The sequence below is a fragment of the Bombina bombina genome, chromosome 6 (genome assembly GCF_027579735.1).
Source record: "Bombina bombina isolate aBomBom1 chromosome 6, aBomBom1.pri, whole genome shotgun sequence".
In the NCBI taxonomy this organism is placed as follows: domain Eukaryota; kingdom Metazoa; phylum Chordata; class Amphibia; order Anura; family Bombinatoridae; genus Bombina; species Bombina bombina.
Window position 1 is genome coordinate 1044436634 of NC_069504.1, and position 15346 is coordinate 1044451979.

General features: G+C 41.1%; 1 protein-coding gene across 1 annotated transcript in view; it reads right to left on the reverse strand.

Annotated features, from left to right (window-relative positions):
- The window catches only part of TMTC1 (transmembrane O-mannosyltransferase targeting cadherins 1), a 378921-nt gene that overhangs the window by 274835 nt on the left and 88740 nt on the right, over positions 1-15346 (reverse strand). Inside the window, exon 6 of the mRNA XM_053718806.1 lies at positions 13933-14036. Within this exon, the coding sequence (XP_053574781.1) occupies positions 13933-14036 (104 nt within the window). The remainder of the gene's footprint in view (positions 1-13932; positions 14037-15346) is intronic.

The following is a 15346-nucleotide window of genomic DNA, read 5'->3' on the forward strand; positions in this document are numbered from 1 at the left end:
TTACAAAGCGGTTGATGTGTGACAAACTGTGCCAAAAGAGTTGCACCCCATGAACCGTTGCTTACGCGTTTCAGCCCTTGTGGCCGTAATCGTAGCTTTCACATCAACCGCTTTGTAAGAGGATCCATTTGCCTTAATAAAGTGAAGTTTTTAAGTGCATACAAAGTCTCCGGTGCTGCTTATTATCACTTATCCCTTTACCAATCCAGCCACGGGCCCATCCATCTGGCCCATCAAGACTCACTCTCATTTCATCAGTCCATAAAACCTTAGAAAAATCAGTCTTGAGATATTTCTTGGCCCAGTCGTGACGTTTCAGCTTGTGTATGGATCAAATATATAGAGGCGATGGTCTTGAATCTCGTATATATTGACGTGCACACTGAAGAAAGAAACTAAACTTGTGATTTGCAGGAGTTGACAACAAAATAATGTGCAGTATACTCACTCTGAAAATTTCAGAGTTCAGCTTCTTCAAAGGATCTTTGTCCCAGTTTTCCCGCACTGTGTTTTAGTATCTGTAGATAATGGAAATTGCACTGCAGGTAATTGTATCTTTTGCGTGATAAAATGTGCAATATACTCACTCCGATAAATTCGGAATCCGGCTCCTCAAAAGGTGATAGATAGCTTTAAATTACTTCCAAGAAAGGCAGCAAAATACTTGTTGTAGCAAACAAATATTTATTAAAACATAATTAAAAAGCTCTTTTTTATCTTGGCTCTACGCGTTTCAAAAAAAGAGCTTTTTAATTATGTTTTAATAAATATTTGTTTGCTACAACAAGTATTTTGCTGCCTTTCTTGGAAGTAATTTAAAGCTATCTATCACCTTTTGAGGAGCCGGATTCCGAATTTATCGGAGTGAGTATATTGCACATTTTATCACGCAAAAGATACAATTACCTGCAGTGCAATTTCCATTATCTACAGATACTAAAACACAGTGTGGGAAAACTGGGACAAAGATCCTTTGAAGAAGCTGAACTCTGAAATTTTCGGAGTGAGTATACTGCACATTATTTTGTTGTCAACTCCTGCAAATCACAAGTTTAGTTTCTTTCTTCAGTGTGCACGTCAATATATACGAGATTCAAGACCAGCGCCTCTATATATTTGATCCATATTCTACTCACAGTCCTGTTGGGAGAGACTGTTAGAGGGCAGCGGTCACTTAAGAGGGGAGTATTGTGCTCTATTCTAGTCATTCTGTACATTGTGTTGTTAACATCTAACATATCTGTATAGTTTTTGTTTATTATCGTTTCAGCTTGTGTGTCTTGTTCAGTGGTGGTCGTCTTTCAGCCTTTCTTACCTTGGCCATGTCTCTGAGTATTGCACACCTTGTGCTTTTGGGCACTCCAGTGATGTTGCAGCTCTGAAATATGGCCAAACTGGTGGCAAGTGGCATCTTGGCAGCTGCACGCTTGACTTTTCTCAGTTCATGGGCAGTTATTTTGCGCCTTGGTTTTTCCACACGCTTCTTGCGACCCTGTTGACTATTTTGAATGAAACGCTTGATTGTTCGATGATCACGCTTCAGAAGCTTTGCAATTTTAAGAGTGCTGCATCCCTCTGCAAGATATCTCACTATTTTTGACTTTTCTGAGCCTGTCAAGTCCTTCTTTTGACCCATTTTGCCAAAGGAAAGGAAGTTGCCTAATAATTATGCACACCTGATATAGGGTGTTGATGTCATTAGACCACACCCCTTCTCATTACATAGATGCACATCACCTAATATGCTTAATTGGTAGTAGGCTTTCGAGCCTATACAGCTTGGAGTAAGACAACTTGCATAAAGAGGATGATGTGGTCAAAATACTCATTTGCCTAATAATTCTGCACTCCCTGTATACTGAACATACCTCAAGGCAGTTAATTCTGCAGGCCGTCCCCCCAGCTGAAGTTTCCCATACTCTTCAGTTATGTGTGAGAACAGCAGTGGATCTTAGTTACAACCTGCTAAGATCATCAAAAACCTCAGGCAAAACACTTCTTCTAATTTCTGCCTGAGGTAAAAACAGTACAACTCCGGTACCATTTAAAAATAACAAACTTTTGATTGAAGATAAACTACATTAAGTCACCACATCTCTCTAGCTACTTCCCTTGTCGAGAGCTGCAAGAGAATGACTGGGAGTGGCAGTTAGGGGAGGAGCTATATAGACAGCTCTGCTGTGGGTAATCCTCTTGCAGCTTCCTGTTGGGAAGGAGAATATCCCACAAGTAATGGATGATCCGTGGACTGGATACACCTTACAAGAGAAATGTACACGCCTGAAAAAAATGACACGATTAAAAAACAGAATTTATGCTTACCTGATAAATTTCTTTCTCACGTGATGTATCGAGTCCACGGATTCATCCATACTTATGGGATATTCTCCTTCCCTACAGGAAGTGGCAGAGAGAGCACCCACAGCAGAGCTGTCCATATAGCTCCTCCCTTAGCTCTACCCCCCCCGTCATTCGACCGAAGGCTAGGAAGAAAAAGGAGAAACTATAGGGTGCAGTGGTGACTGAAGTTTTTTAAATAAAAATATACTACCTGTCTTAAATAGACAGGGAGGGCCGTGGATTCGATACATCACAAGAGAAAGAAATTTATCAGGTACGCATAAATTCTGTTTTCTCTTGTAAGATGTATCGAGTCCACGGATTCATCCATACTTATGGGATACCAATACCAAAGCTTTAGGACACGGATAAAGGGAGGGACAAGACAGGTACCTTAAACGGAAGGCACCACTGCTTGTAGAACCTTTCTCCCAAAAATAGCCTCCGAAGAAGCAAAACTATCAAATTTGTAAAATTTGGAAAAAGTATGAAGCAAAGACCAAGTCGCCGCCTTACAAATCTGTTCAACAGAAGCCTCATTTTTAAAAGTCCATGTGGAAGCCACTGCTCTAGTAGAATGAGCAGTAATTCTTTCAGGAGGCTGCTGGCCAGCAGTCTCATAAGCCAAACAGATGAAGCTTTTCAGCCAAAAGGAAAGAGAGGTAGCAGTAGCCTTTTGACCTCTCCATTTACCAGAATAAACAACAAACAATGAAGATGTTTGACGGAAATCTTTAGTTGCTTGTAAGTAGAACTTTAAAGCACGAACCACAACAAGATTGTGCAACAGACGTTCCTTCTTTGATGAAGGATTAGGACACAGAGAAGGAACAACAATCTCCTGATTGATATTCCTATTAGAAACAACCTTAGGAAGAAACCCAGGTTTGGTACGCAAAACCACCTTATCTGCATGGAAAACTAGGTAAGGTGAGTCACACTGTAAAGCAGATAACTCAGAAACTCTTCGAGCCGAAGAGATAGCTACTAAAAACAAAACTTTCCAAGATAGAAGCTTAATATCTATGGAATGCATAGGTTCAAACGGAACCCCTTGAAGAACATTAAGAACCAAATTTAGGCTCCATGGTGGAGCAACAGGTTTAAATACAGGCTTGATCCTGACCAAGGACTGACTAAACGCTTGAACGTCTGGGACATCTGCCAGACGTTTGTGTAAAAGAATAGACAAAGCAGATATTTGTCCTTTTAAGGAACTAACTGATAATCCCTTCTCCAATCCTTCTTGGAGAAAGGACAAAATTCTAGGAATCCTAATATAACTCCATGAGTAACCCTTGGATTCACACCAACAAAGATATCTGCGCCAAATCTTATGATAGATTTTCCTGGTGACAGGCTTTCTAGCCTGAATCAGGGTATCAATGACCGACTCAGAGAAACCACACTTTGATAGAATCAGGCGTTCAATCTCCAAGCAGTGAGATGCAGAGAAGTTAGATTTGGATGCTTGAATGGACCTTGGATTAGAAGGTCCTGCCTCATTGGCAGAGTCCACGGTGGAACAGATGATGTCCACCAGGTCTGCATACCAAGTCCTGCGTGGCCACGCAGGCGCTATCAGAATCACCAAAGCTCTCTCCTGCTTGATTCTGGCAACCAGACGTGGGAGGAGAGGAAACGGTGGAAATACATAAGCCAGATTGAAGGACCAGGGCACTGCTAGAGCATCTATCAGTACCGCCTGGGGATCCCGGGACCTGGACCCGTAACAAGGAAGTTTGGCGTTCTGTCGGGACGCCATCAGATCCAATTCTGGTGTGCCCCATAGCTGAGTCAGCTGGGCAAATACCTCCGGATGGAGCTCCCACTCCCCCGGATGAAAAGTCTGACGACTTAGGAAATCCGCCTCCCAGTTCTCTACTCCTGGGATATGGATTGCTGAGAGATGGCAAGAGTGATCCTCCGCCCATCGGATTATTTTGGTTGTCTCCATAATCGCTAGAGAACTCTGTGTTCCTCCTTGATGATTGATATAGGCTACAGTCGTGATGTTGTCCGACTGAAATCTGATTAATTTGGCCGCAGCTAGCTGAGGCCATGCCTGAAGCGCATTGAATATCACTCTCAGTTCTAGAATGTTTATCGGGAGGAGAGATTCCTCCGGAGACCATAAGCCCTGTGCTTTCAGGGATTTCCAGACTGCACCCCAGCCTAGCAGGCTGGCATCTGTCGTTACTATGAGCCACTCTGGCCTGCGGAAACACATTCCCTGAGACAGGTGGTCCTGAGACAACCACCAGAGAAAATAATCTCTGGTCTCTTGGTCCAGATGCAGTTGAGGAGATAAATCTGCATAATCCCCATTCCACTGTTTGAGCATGCATAGTTGCAATGGTCTGAGGTGTAGGCGGGCATAAGGAACTATGTCCATTGCCGCTACCATGAGTCTGATTACCTCCATACACTGAGCAACTGATGGCCGAGGAATGGAATGAAGAGCTAGGCAAGTGATTAAAAGTTTTAATTTTCTGACCTCCGTCAGAAATATTTTCATTTCCCTAGGAAGGAAACTCTTGTGAGAGGGACGAGAGAACTCTTTTTTATGTTCACCTTCCATCCGTGAGAGCTCAGAAAAGCCAACACGATGTCCGTGTGAGACTTGGCTAGCTGGAAAGTCGACGCCTGAATTAAGATGTCGTCTAGATAAAGCGCCACTGCTATACCCCGCGGTCTTAGAACTGCCAAAAGGGACTCTAGCACCTTTGTGAAAATTCTGGGAGCCGTGGCCAACCCGAAAGGAAGGGCCACAAACTGGTAATGCCTGTCCAGAAAGGCGAATCTGAGGAATTGATGATGATCTCTGTGAATAGGGATGTGTAGATACGCATCCTTTAAATCCACGGTAGTCATATATTGACCCTCCTGGATCAGAGGAAGAATAGTCCGAATAATCTCCATCTTGAAAGATGGTACTCTGAGGAATTTGTTTAGAGTTTTGAGATCCAAGATCAGTCTGAAAGTTCCCTCTTTTTTGGGAACCACAAACAGGTTGGAGTAAAAACCTAGCCCTTGTTCCGCTCTTCGAACTGGGCGGATCACTCCCATGGTATGTAGGTCTTCTACACAGCGTAAGAACGCCTCTCTCTTTGTCTGATTTGCAGACAATTGAGAAATGTGAAATCTCCCCCTTGGGGGGGAGTCTTTGAAGTCCAGAAGATATCCTTGGGACACAATTTCTAAAGCCCAGGAATCGTGAACATCTCTTGCCCAAGCCTGAGCGAAGAGAGAGAGTCTGCCCCCTACTAGATCCGGTCCCGGATCGGGGGCTACCCCTTCATGCTGTCTTAGAGGCAGCAGCAGGCTTCTTGGCCTGTTTACCTTTGTTCCAAGCCTGGTTAGGACTCCAGACTGACTTGGATTGGACAGAATTCCCCTCTTGCTTTGCTGCAGGGGAAGCTGAAGCGGGATCTTTGCTGCAGGGGAAGCTGAAGCGGGACCTTTGAAGTTCCGAAAGGAACGAAAATTATTTTGTTTGGTCCTCATCTTATTTGTTTTATCCTGAGGGAGGGCATGGCCTTTCCCTCCAGTGATGTCTGAAATAATTTCTTTCAGTGAAGGCCCGAATAGGGTCTTTCCTTTGAAAGGGATGTTCAACAACTTAGATTTTGATGACACATCAGCAGACCAGGACTTAAGCCATAACGCCCTGCGTGCTAAAATGGCAAAACCTGAATTCTTTGCCGCTAATTTAGCCAGTTGGAAAGCGGCATCTGTAATGAAAGAATTAGCCAACTTAAGGGCCTTAATTCTATCCATAATATCCTCTAATGGAGTCTCCACCTGGAGAGCCTCTTCTAGAGCCTCAAACCAGAAAGCAGCTGCAGTAGTTACAGGAACAATGCATGCAATAGTTTGCAGAAGAAAACCTTGATGAACAAAAATTTTCATTAGGAGACCCTCTAATTTTTTATCCATAGGATCTTTGAAAGCACAATTGTCTTCAATAGGTATAGTTGTATGCTTAGCAAGAGTAGAAAAAGCTCCCTCCACCTTAGGAACAGTCTGCCACAAGACCTGTATGGTGTCAGATATGGGAAACATTTTCTTAAAAACAGGAGGGGGAGCGAACGGAATACCTGGTCTATCCCACTCCTTAGTAACAATAGTCACAAACATCTTAGGGACTGGAAAAACATCAGTGTAAACAGGAACCTCTAAGTATCTGTCCATTTTACACAATTTCTCTGGGACCACTATAGGGTCACAATCGTCTAGAGTAGCTAATACCTCCTTGAGCAATAAGCTCTGAATCAGAAATCTCTCCCTCAGATAACAAATCCCTTACCCCTACTTCAGAACATTGTGAGGGTATATCAGATACGGCTACTAAAGCGTCAGACGGCTCAGCATTTGTTCTTAACCCAGAGCTGTCACGCTTTCCTTGTAAACCAGGCAGTTTAGAGAAAACCTCTGTGAGGGGTTTATTCATAACTATGGCCATGTCTTGTAAAGTAAATGAATTTGAAGCATTAGAGGTACTGGGCGTCACTTGTGCGGGCGTTACTGGTTGTGACACTTGGGGAGAGCTAGATGCTAAACCCTCATTTCCTTCTAACTGAGAATCATCTATTGCAATATTTTTAAGTGCTAAAATATGCTCTTTATAATTTATAGACATATTAGTGCAAGTGGGACACATTCTAAGAGGGGGTTCCACAATGGCTTCTAAACACATAGAACAAGGATTTTCCTTGGTGTCAGACATGTTAAACAGGCTAGTAATGAAACAAACAAGCTTGGAAAACACTTAAATCAAAGAAAATAACACTTTAAACAAAAACGGTACTGTGCCTTTAAGAGAAAAAAAAGCTGCACAAACTCTGCAAAATAGTGTAAAAAAGCAGTAAACAAAACAAAATTTTTACAGTAGCATCATAAAGCCTTAGGCCTAGATTTGGAGTTTGGCGGTAGATGGGCTGTTAACGCTACGCAGGCTTTTTTCTGGCCGCACCATAAAATTAACTCTGGTATCGAGAGTTCAAAAAAATGCTGCGTTAGGCTCCAAAAAAGGAGCGTAGAGCATTTTTACCGCAAATGCAACTCTCGATACCAGAGTTGCTTACGGACGCGGCCAGCCTCAAAAACGTGCTCGTGCACGATTCTCCCATAGGAAACAATGGGGCTGTTTGAGCTGAAAAAAAACCTAACACCTGCAAAAAAGCAGCGTTCAGCTCCTAACGCAGCCCCATTGTTTCCTATGGGGAAACACTTCCTACGTCTGCACCTAACACTCTAACATGTACCCCGAGTCTAAACACCCCTACCCTTACACTTATTAACCCCTAATCTGCCGCCCCCGCTATCGCTGACCCCTGCATTATATTATTAACCCCTAATCTTCCGCTCCGTAATCCGCTGCAACTTACATTATCCCTATGTACCCCTAATCTGCTGCCCCTAACACCGCCGACCCCTATATTATATTTATTAACCCCTAACCTGCCCCCCACAACGTCGCCGCCAGCTACTTACAATAATTAACCCCAATCTGCCGAGCGGACCTGAGCGCTACTATAATAAAGTTATTAACCCCTAATCCGCCTCACTAACCCTATCATAAATAGTATTAACCCCTAATCTGCCCTCCCTAACATCGCCGACACCTAACTTCAATTATTAACCCCTAATCTGATGACCGGAGATCATCGCTACTATAATAAATGGATTAACCCCTAAAGCTAAGTCTAACCCTAACACTAACACCCCCCTAACTTAAATATAATTTAAATCTAACGAAATTAATTAACTCTTATTAAATATATTATTCCTATTTAAAGCTAAATACTTACCTGTAAAATACATCCTAATATAGCTACAATATAAATTATAATTATATTGTAGCTATTTTAGGATTAATATTTATTTTACAGGCAACTTGGTAATTATTTTAACCAGGTACAATAGCTATTAAATAGTTAAGAACTATTTAATAGTTACCTAGTTAAAATAATAACAAAATTACCTGTAAAATAAATCCTAACCTAAGTTATAATTAAACCTAACACTACCCTATCAATAAATTAATTAAATAAAATACCTACAATTACCTACAATTAACCTAACACTACACTATCAATAAATAAATTAAATACAATTGCTACAAATAACTACAATTACATAAACTAACTAAAGTACAAAAAATAAAAAAGAACTAAGTTACAAAAAATAAAAAAATATTTACAAACATAAGAAAAATATTACAACAATTTTAAACTAATTACACCTACTCTAAGCCCCCTAATAAAATAACAAAGACCCCCAAAATAAAAAAATGCCCTACCCTATTCTAAATTAATAGAGTTAAAAGCTCTTTTACCTTACCAGCCCTGAACAGGGCCCTTTGCGGGGCATGCCCCAAGAAAATCAGCTCTTTTGCCTGTAAAAAAAAACATACAATACCCCCCCCAACATTACAACCCACCACCCACATACCCCTAATCTAACCCAAACCCCCCTTAAATAAACCTAACACTAAGCCCCTGAAGATCTTCCTACCTTGTCTTCACCATCCAGGTATCACCGATCCGTCCTGGCATCCGGTGCAGAAGAGGTCCAGAAGAGGCTCCAAAGTCTTCCTCCTATCCGGCAAGAAGAGGACATCCGGACCGGCAAACATCTTCTCCAAGCGGCATCTTCGATCTTCTTCCATCCGGTGCGGAGCGGGTCCATCTTGAAGCAGCCGACGCGGATCCATCCTCTTCTTCCGGCGTCTCCCGACGAATGACGGTTCCTTTAAGGGACGTCATCCAAGATGGCGTCCCTCGAATTCCGATTGGCTGATAGGATTCTATCAGCCAATCGGAATTAAGGTAGGAATATTCTGATTGGCTGATGGAATCAGCCAATCAGAATCAAGTTCAATCCTATTGGCTGATCCAATCAGCCAATCAGATTGAGCTCGCATTCTATTGGCTGTTCCGATCAGCCAATAGAATGCGAGCTCAATCTGATTGGCTGATTGGATCAGCCAATAGGATTGAACTTGATTCTGATTGGCTGATTCCATCAGCCAATCAGAATATTCCTACCTTAATTCCGATTGGCTGATAGAATCCTATCAGCCAATCGGAATTCGAGGGACGCCATCTTGGATGACGTCCCTTAAAGGAACCGTCATTCGTCGGGAGACGCCGGAAGAAGAGGATGGATCCGCGTCGGCTGCTTCAAGATGGACCCGCTCCGCACCGGATGGAAGAAGATCGAAGATGCCGCTTGGAGAAGATGTTTGCCGGTCCGGATGTCCTCTTCTTGCCGGATAGGAGGAAGACTTTGGAGCCTCTTCTGGACCTCTTCAGCACCGGATGCCAGGACGGATCGGTGATACCTGGATGGTGAAGACAAGGTAGGAAGATCTTCAGGGGCTTAGTGTTAGGTTTATTTAAGGGGGGTTTGGGTTAGATTAGGGGTATGTGGGTGGTGGGTTGTAATGTTGGGGGGGGGTATTGTATGTTTTTTTTTACAGGCAAAAGAGCTGATTTTCTTGGGGCATGCCCCGCAAAGGGCCCTGTTCAGGGCTGGTAAGGTAAAAGAGCTTTTAACTCTATTAATTTAGAATAAGGTAGGGCATTTTTTTATTTTGGGGGTCTTTGTTATTTTATTAGGGGGCTTAGAGTAGGTGTAATTAGTTTAAAATTGTTGTAATATTTTTCTTATGTTTGTAAATATTTTTTTATTTTTTGTAACTTAGTTCTTTTTTATTTTTTGTACTTTAGTTAGTTTATGTAATTGTAGTTATTTGTAGCAATTGTATTTAATTTATTTATTGATAGTGTAGTGTTAGGTTAATTGTAGGTAATTGTAGGTATTTTATTTAATTAATTTATTGATAGGGTAGTGTTAGGTTTAATTATAACTTAGGTTAGGATTTATTTTACAGGTAATTTTGTTATTATTTTAACTAGGTAACTATTAAATAGTTCTTAACTATTTAATAGCTATTGTACCTGGTTAAAATAATTACCAAGTTGCCTGTAAAATAAATATTAATCCTAAAATAGCTACAATATAATTATAATTTATATTGTAGCTATATTAGGATGTATTTTACAGGTAAGTATTTAGCTTTAAATAGGAATAATTTATTTAATAAGAGTTAATTAATTTCGTTAGATTTAAATTATATTTAAGTTAGGGGGGTGTTAGTGTTAGGGTTAGACTTAGCTTTAGGGGTTAATCCATTTATTATAGTAGCGATGATCACCGGTCGTCAGATTAGGGGTTAATAATTGAAGTTAGGTGTCGGCGATGTTAGGGAGGGCAGATTAGGGGTTAATACTATTTATGATAGGGTTAGTGAGGCGGATTAGGGGTTAATAACTTTATTATAGTAGCGCTCAGGTCCGCTCGGCAGATTAGGGGTTAATAAGTGTAGGCAGGTGTCGGCGACGTTGAGGGGGGCAGATTAGGGGTTAATAAATATAATATAGGGGTCGGCGGTGTTAGGGGCAGCAGATTAGGGGTACATAAGGATAACGTAGGTGGCGGCGCTTTGCGGTCGGCAGATTAGGGGTTAATTATTGTAAGTAGCTGGCGGCGACGTTGTGGGGGGCAGGTTAGGGGTTAATAAATATAATACAGGGGTCGGCGGGGTTAGGGGCAGCAGATTAGGGGTACATAAGTATAACGTAGGTGGCGGTCGGCAGATTAGGGGTTAAAAAAATTTAATCGAGCGGCGGCGATGTGGGGGGACCTCGGTTTAGGGGTACATAGGTAGTTTATGGGTGTTAGTGTACGTTAGGGTACAGTAGTTAAGAGCTTTATGAACCGGCGTTAGCCCAGAAAGCTCTTAACTCCTGCTTTTTTCCTGCGGCTGGAGTTTTGTCGTTAGAGCTCTAACGCTCACTTCAGAAACGACTCTAAATACCGGCGTTAGAAAGATCCCATTGAAAAGATAGGATACGCAATTGACGTAAGGGGATCTGTGGTATGGAAAAGTCGCGGCTGAAAAGTGAGCGTTAGACCCTTTAATCACTGACTCCAAATACCGGCGGTAGCCTAAAACCAGCGTTAGGAGCCTCTAACGCTGGTTTTCACGGCTAACGCCAAACTCCAAATCTAGGCCTTAGTAACTTTGCACCACTATGCAAATAAACAATTAACCCCTTAATGTAAAAACCGGATTGAAAAAACTTCAAAACCGGTAAAATAATGTTCAGCACCTTGCCACAGCTCTGCTGTGGCGCCTACATGCCCTTTAGGAACGATTTGTGGGGGGAAAAACCTCTTTACAGCCCTCAAATACAGCAGGAATCTCTGGAGAAGTAGCTGGATGCTTCTGAGGTAAATAAACTGTGCAACTGAAAATAGGCCCCTCCCACCTCCCTCGATGTTATGGGGCCTAAAAGAAACACCACAGAGTGTTTCTTAAACTAGCCATGTGGGTTAATAACCCTTAAACAAGCCACAAAGACCCCTTAAAGTCCCTCAAAAAACGTTTTATTTGTAATTAAACCAAAACGTTTTTTCCTATTAGTGTCACCAGTAACTATGAGCCCTTTATGCAAGCTTGGATTCCTCTTTAACTGAATACAGCTTACCTTTCCCTCATGGGGATATTGCCAGCCTTTTCTAGAAATAACACAGTCTGTCTAGAAAAAAATAGACTGAACATACCTAAATGCAGTTTAGCCTGCAAACTGTTCCCCCAACTGAAGTTTTCCTGTACTCTTCAGCCCTTGTAAGAACAGCAGTGGATCTTAGTTACAAAATGCTAAGATCATCATCCTCCTTGCAGAAATCTTCATCCCTTTTCTGCCAGAGAGTAAATAGTACACCCCGGTACCATTTAAAATAACAAACTTTTGCTTGAGAAAATAAAAACTAACATTTTTGTCACCACACTCCCTTTGCCCTTCCTAGCAGTTAAGCAGGTAGAGAGAATGACTGGGGGGTGAAGCTAAGGGAGGAGCTATATGGACAGCTCTGCTGTGGATGCTCTCTCTGCCACTTCTTGTAGGGAAGGAGAATATCCCATAAGTATGGATGAATCCGTGGACTCGATACATCTTACAAGAGAAATAAACATATTAAACATTTTGAAAGGGGAAATATCAAATAACTACATATAAATAACTGTCCCAATCCCAAGGCTATCTACATATATAGCAATATATATACTGATAACCTAAACAGCTTACAGAGTGCCAAGTAAATAAAAATATAGTACTTACCCAACTTACTCTGCTACTGGAATAGGAGTATATTGACGAACCAACAGGCAGAGGCAAAGGACAAGTCCCTGCGACCCCCCATGGCAAGGCTTGTGACTAAATCCCCACTGGTGAAATATATGTCACTTCCAATACTCCAAATACATCCCTCTGGCAAACACTGTACTCTCAGGGAAAATTGCCTCAACTCGATCTGAGAACCCCTTTTTCTGAAGAATCAAATGCACATCTTCATTCAGTCTTGAATACAAGACTGAGGTACTGGTGAGGTGGAAGGGGTTTTATAGAGTTCTTGGGGTTTGGTAATCTTTGCCTCCTCCTAGTGATATGGAGGAGTAATTACCAGAAGTAATGGACAATGGACACTCACCATCTGTATGAAAGAAATCTGAAAGACCTACAACTGATAGTTATGTGCGCATGCTCACATGTGTGTACATAATGAATAAAGGGCCTGATTCTCTAAAACTCTCTGGTCTGGTAAGATTCTATAAGATGTCTTGTCAATATTAAAAGGCCCCTCTGGGATTGTTTTAAAGGCAGTTTTATTTTATGAACTACTGATCTTAGAAGAGAGACACTTACATTACAAAATAATGCTCAGTAAAATAAGATGATTTATTTCTCTCCATGGCTGCAACGTTTTGAAAATTTTTGAAAATCGATTCTTACTCACAAAAGTCATTAGCTAGTTACAGGTGCTCAGGAAACAGAAATGCTGGAGCATTTTAGTTACTCTATGTTGCTACATAGAAACTGCTTCTCTGCTCCATTTTCTGTATTATGAGGGGATAATGGGACACAAATGTGGTGCATATAGGCTTGGCACCTCGGCCATGTTTTTCTGGACAGGTATGAGTTTTACATGCGGCAAGATGTAACATGAATAGTGCTGTCCAGCAATATCATTTATTTGCAGTTGAGAGACACAATACATATTCCTCCCTGCACATCTTGCAACCTGTGTACCTCATAATTGTTCAGGAAAACATGGCCGAGGTGGCAACCCTAGGTGCATATCAAATACATTTAGAAGCATGTTTACAAAAAATATTTATATTAAAATCAGCACTGCTATAATGCATATAATGCATATATAGCAATCTTATTTACAGACTTACATGAAAAGAGATAAAAGAAAATTGGACAGAAAATATAAAAAAAAAATAATATTTAACTAAGGCTTCAGTAGGAAATACTCCCCGCCAGTTTCACTAATCTTCAGTCTCTTAGACCCAATAAAACTAATAGCCGTGTATCAGCTTTGACCTAATTGCTGTCCTGATCACATGACAACATGCAGAGACAGAATTCCCCTGACAACGCATTCTCCCACAGCACCAAACAAAGAAGGGCAGCTGCTGGCGCCTAGCCAGAGCCATGCTTGTTCTTCCCATACCTGGTGAGGATGTAAGGTGAGAAAGAAGCCGGATTGTCTTGTTCAGAAAACAACGGCATGGAACCTCCCATGATACGGAGACGGAAATACAATACGACAGTCGCCTGCATGTGACACAAATATCTTATCAAATCTTTCTCTAAGTAGGTCAGAAACAACAAGCAATACAGTGTCTAATGGAAACATGCAGACAATAATCTAACTCCCACAGTATTTCAATACATTTGTATATATTTTGCAGTTGGCCTACAGTTACAGTGCTGATATTATTTATAGCAATAGAACCAAAATCCGGTACTCAGGAGACTCCATCAGGTAAGAATATGAAAATCTGAGCATAGGTATTTGAAGGGGCAATAATAAAATGCTTTAATATGATATAGCATTTTACTAGTGCAATGTTACCTGAACAGAAGTATGTGCATAACCCTCGCTAAGTTAAAGGGACATTAAAGTGAAAGTAAATCCTAGCGTTTTACAAACGCTAGGATTGACTATTGAAACAAATAAAGGGGACTTTCATTAATGAATTATAAGATACTTCATGTAGAAAGCTCCTTTATTTGTTTCAACCGATCGCCGTTCTTAGCTGCTACAGCAGCCCACGGCTAAAAAAATATTTTTTGGCTAAGAGGTGACGTTTTCACCTCTTAGCCAATAGCCCAATAGTCGTGCGGTAAATCCGGCTTGGCGCCCATGGGAGCCAGATTAACCGCACGGCTATTGGCTAAGAGGGGAAAACGTCACCTCTTAGCAAAAAAATGTTTTAGCCGTGGGCTGCTGTAGCAGCTAAGAACGGTGATCGGGTGAAACAAATAACGGAGCTTTCTACATGAAGTATCTTATACTTCATTAATGAAAGTCCCCTTTATTTGTTTCAATAGTCAATCCTAGCGTTTGTACAACGCTAGGATTGACTTTCACTTTAAGGTAAAATTTCCATTCCCTATAAAGGGCCAGGTTACAAGTGGCACGCTATTTATTTTAAAAAAAAATTGCTTGCACGCTAAAACCACTAAAAGTAAACTTTTAACGCAGATGGGTTTGCACACATATTACAAGTTGAAAGTAAACACGGTAGTTTGAGTGCAATTGAAGTTAACTATCTTCGGGATATCACAACCTTAGAGCTCTGGTTAACTGTTTTGCGAAGTAAGAAAGTTTCACAAAACACATCAAAAATACATCAAAAAGTACAATTACACTCATTTTAACACAATCATTTAAAAATGATTAAAAAAAATATTGCAAAAAAAAAAAGTTATAAGGGCTCAAAGATATGAGGTTTCAGGTGTTAGAAACAAAAAGGCAGGCAAAGGGCTTTGAGATATATATATATTTATTTATATGTGTGTACATATGTATTTATGTCTTTATATGTGTATATATGTATTTAAAGACATATATACACATA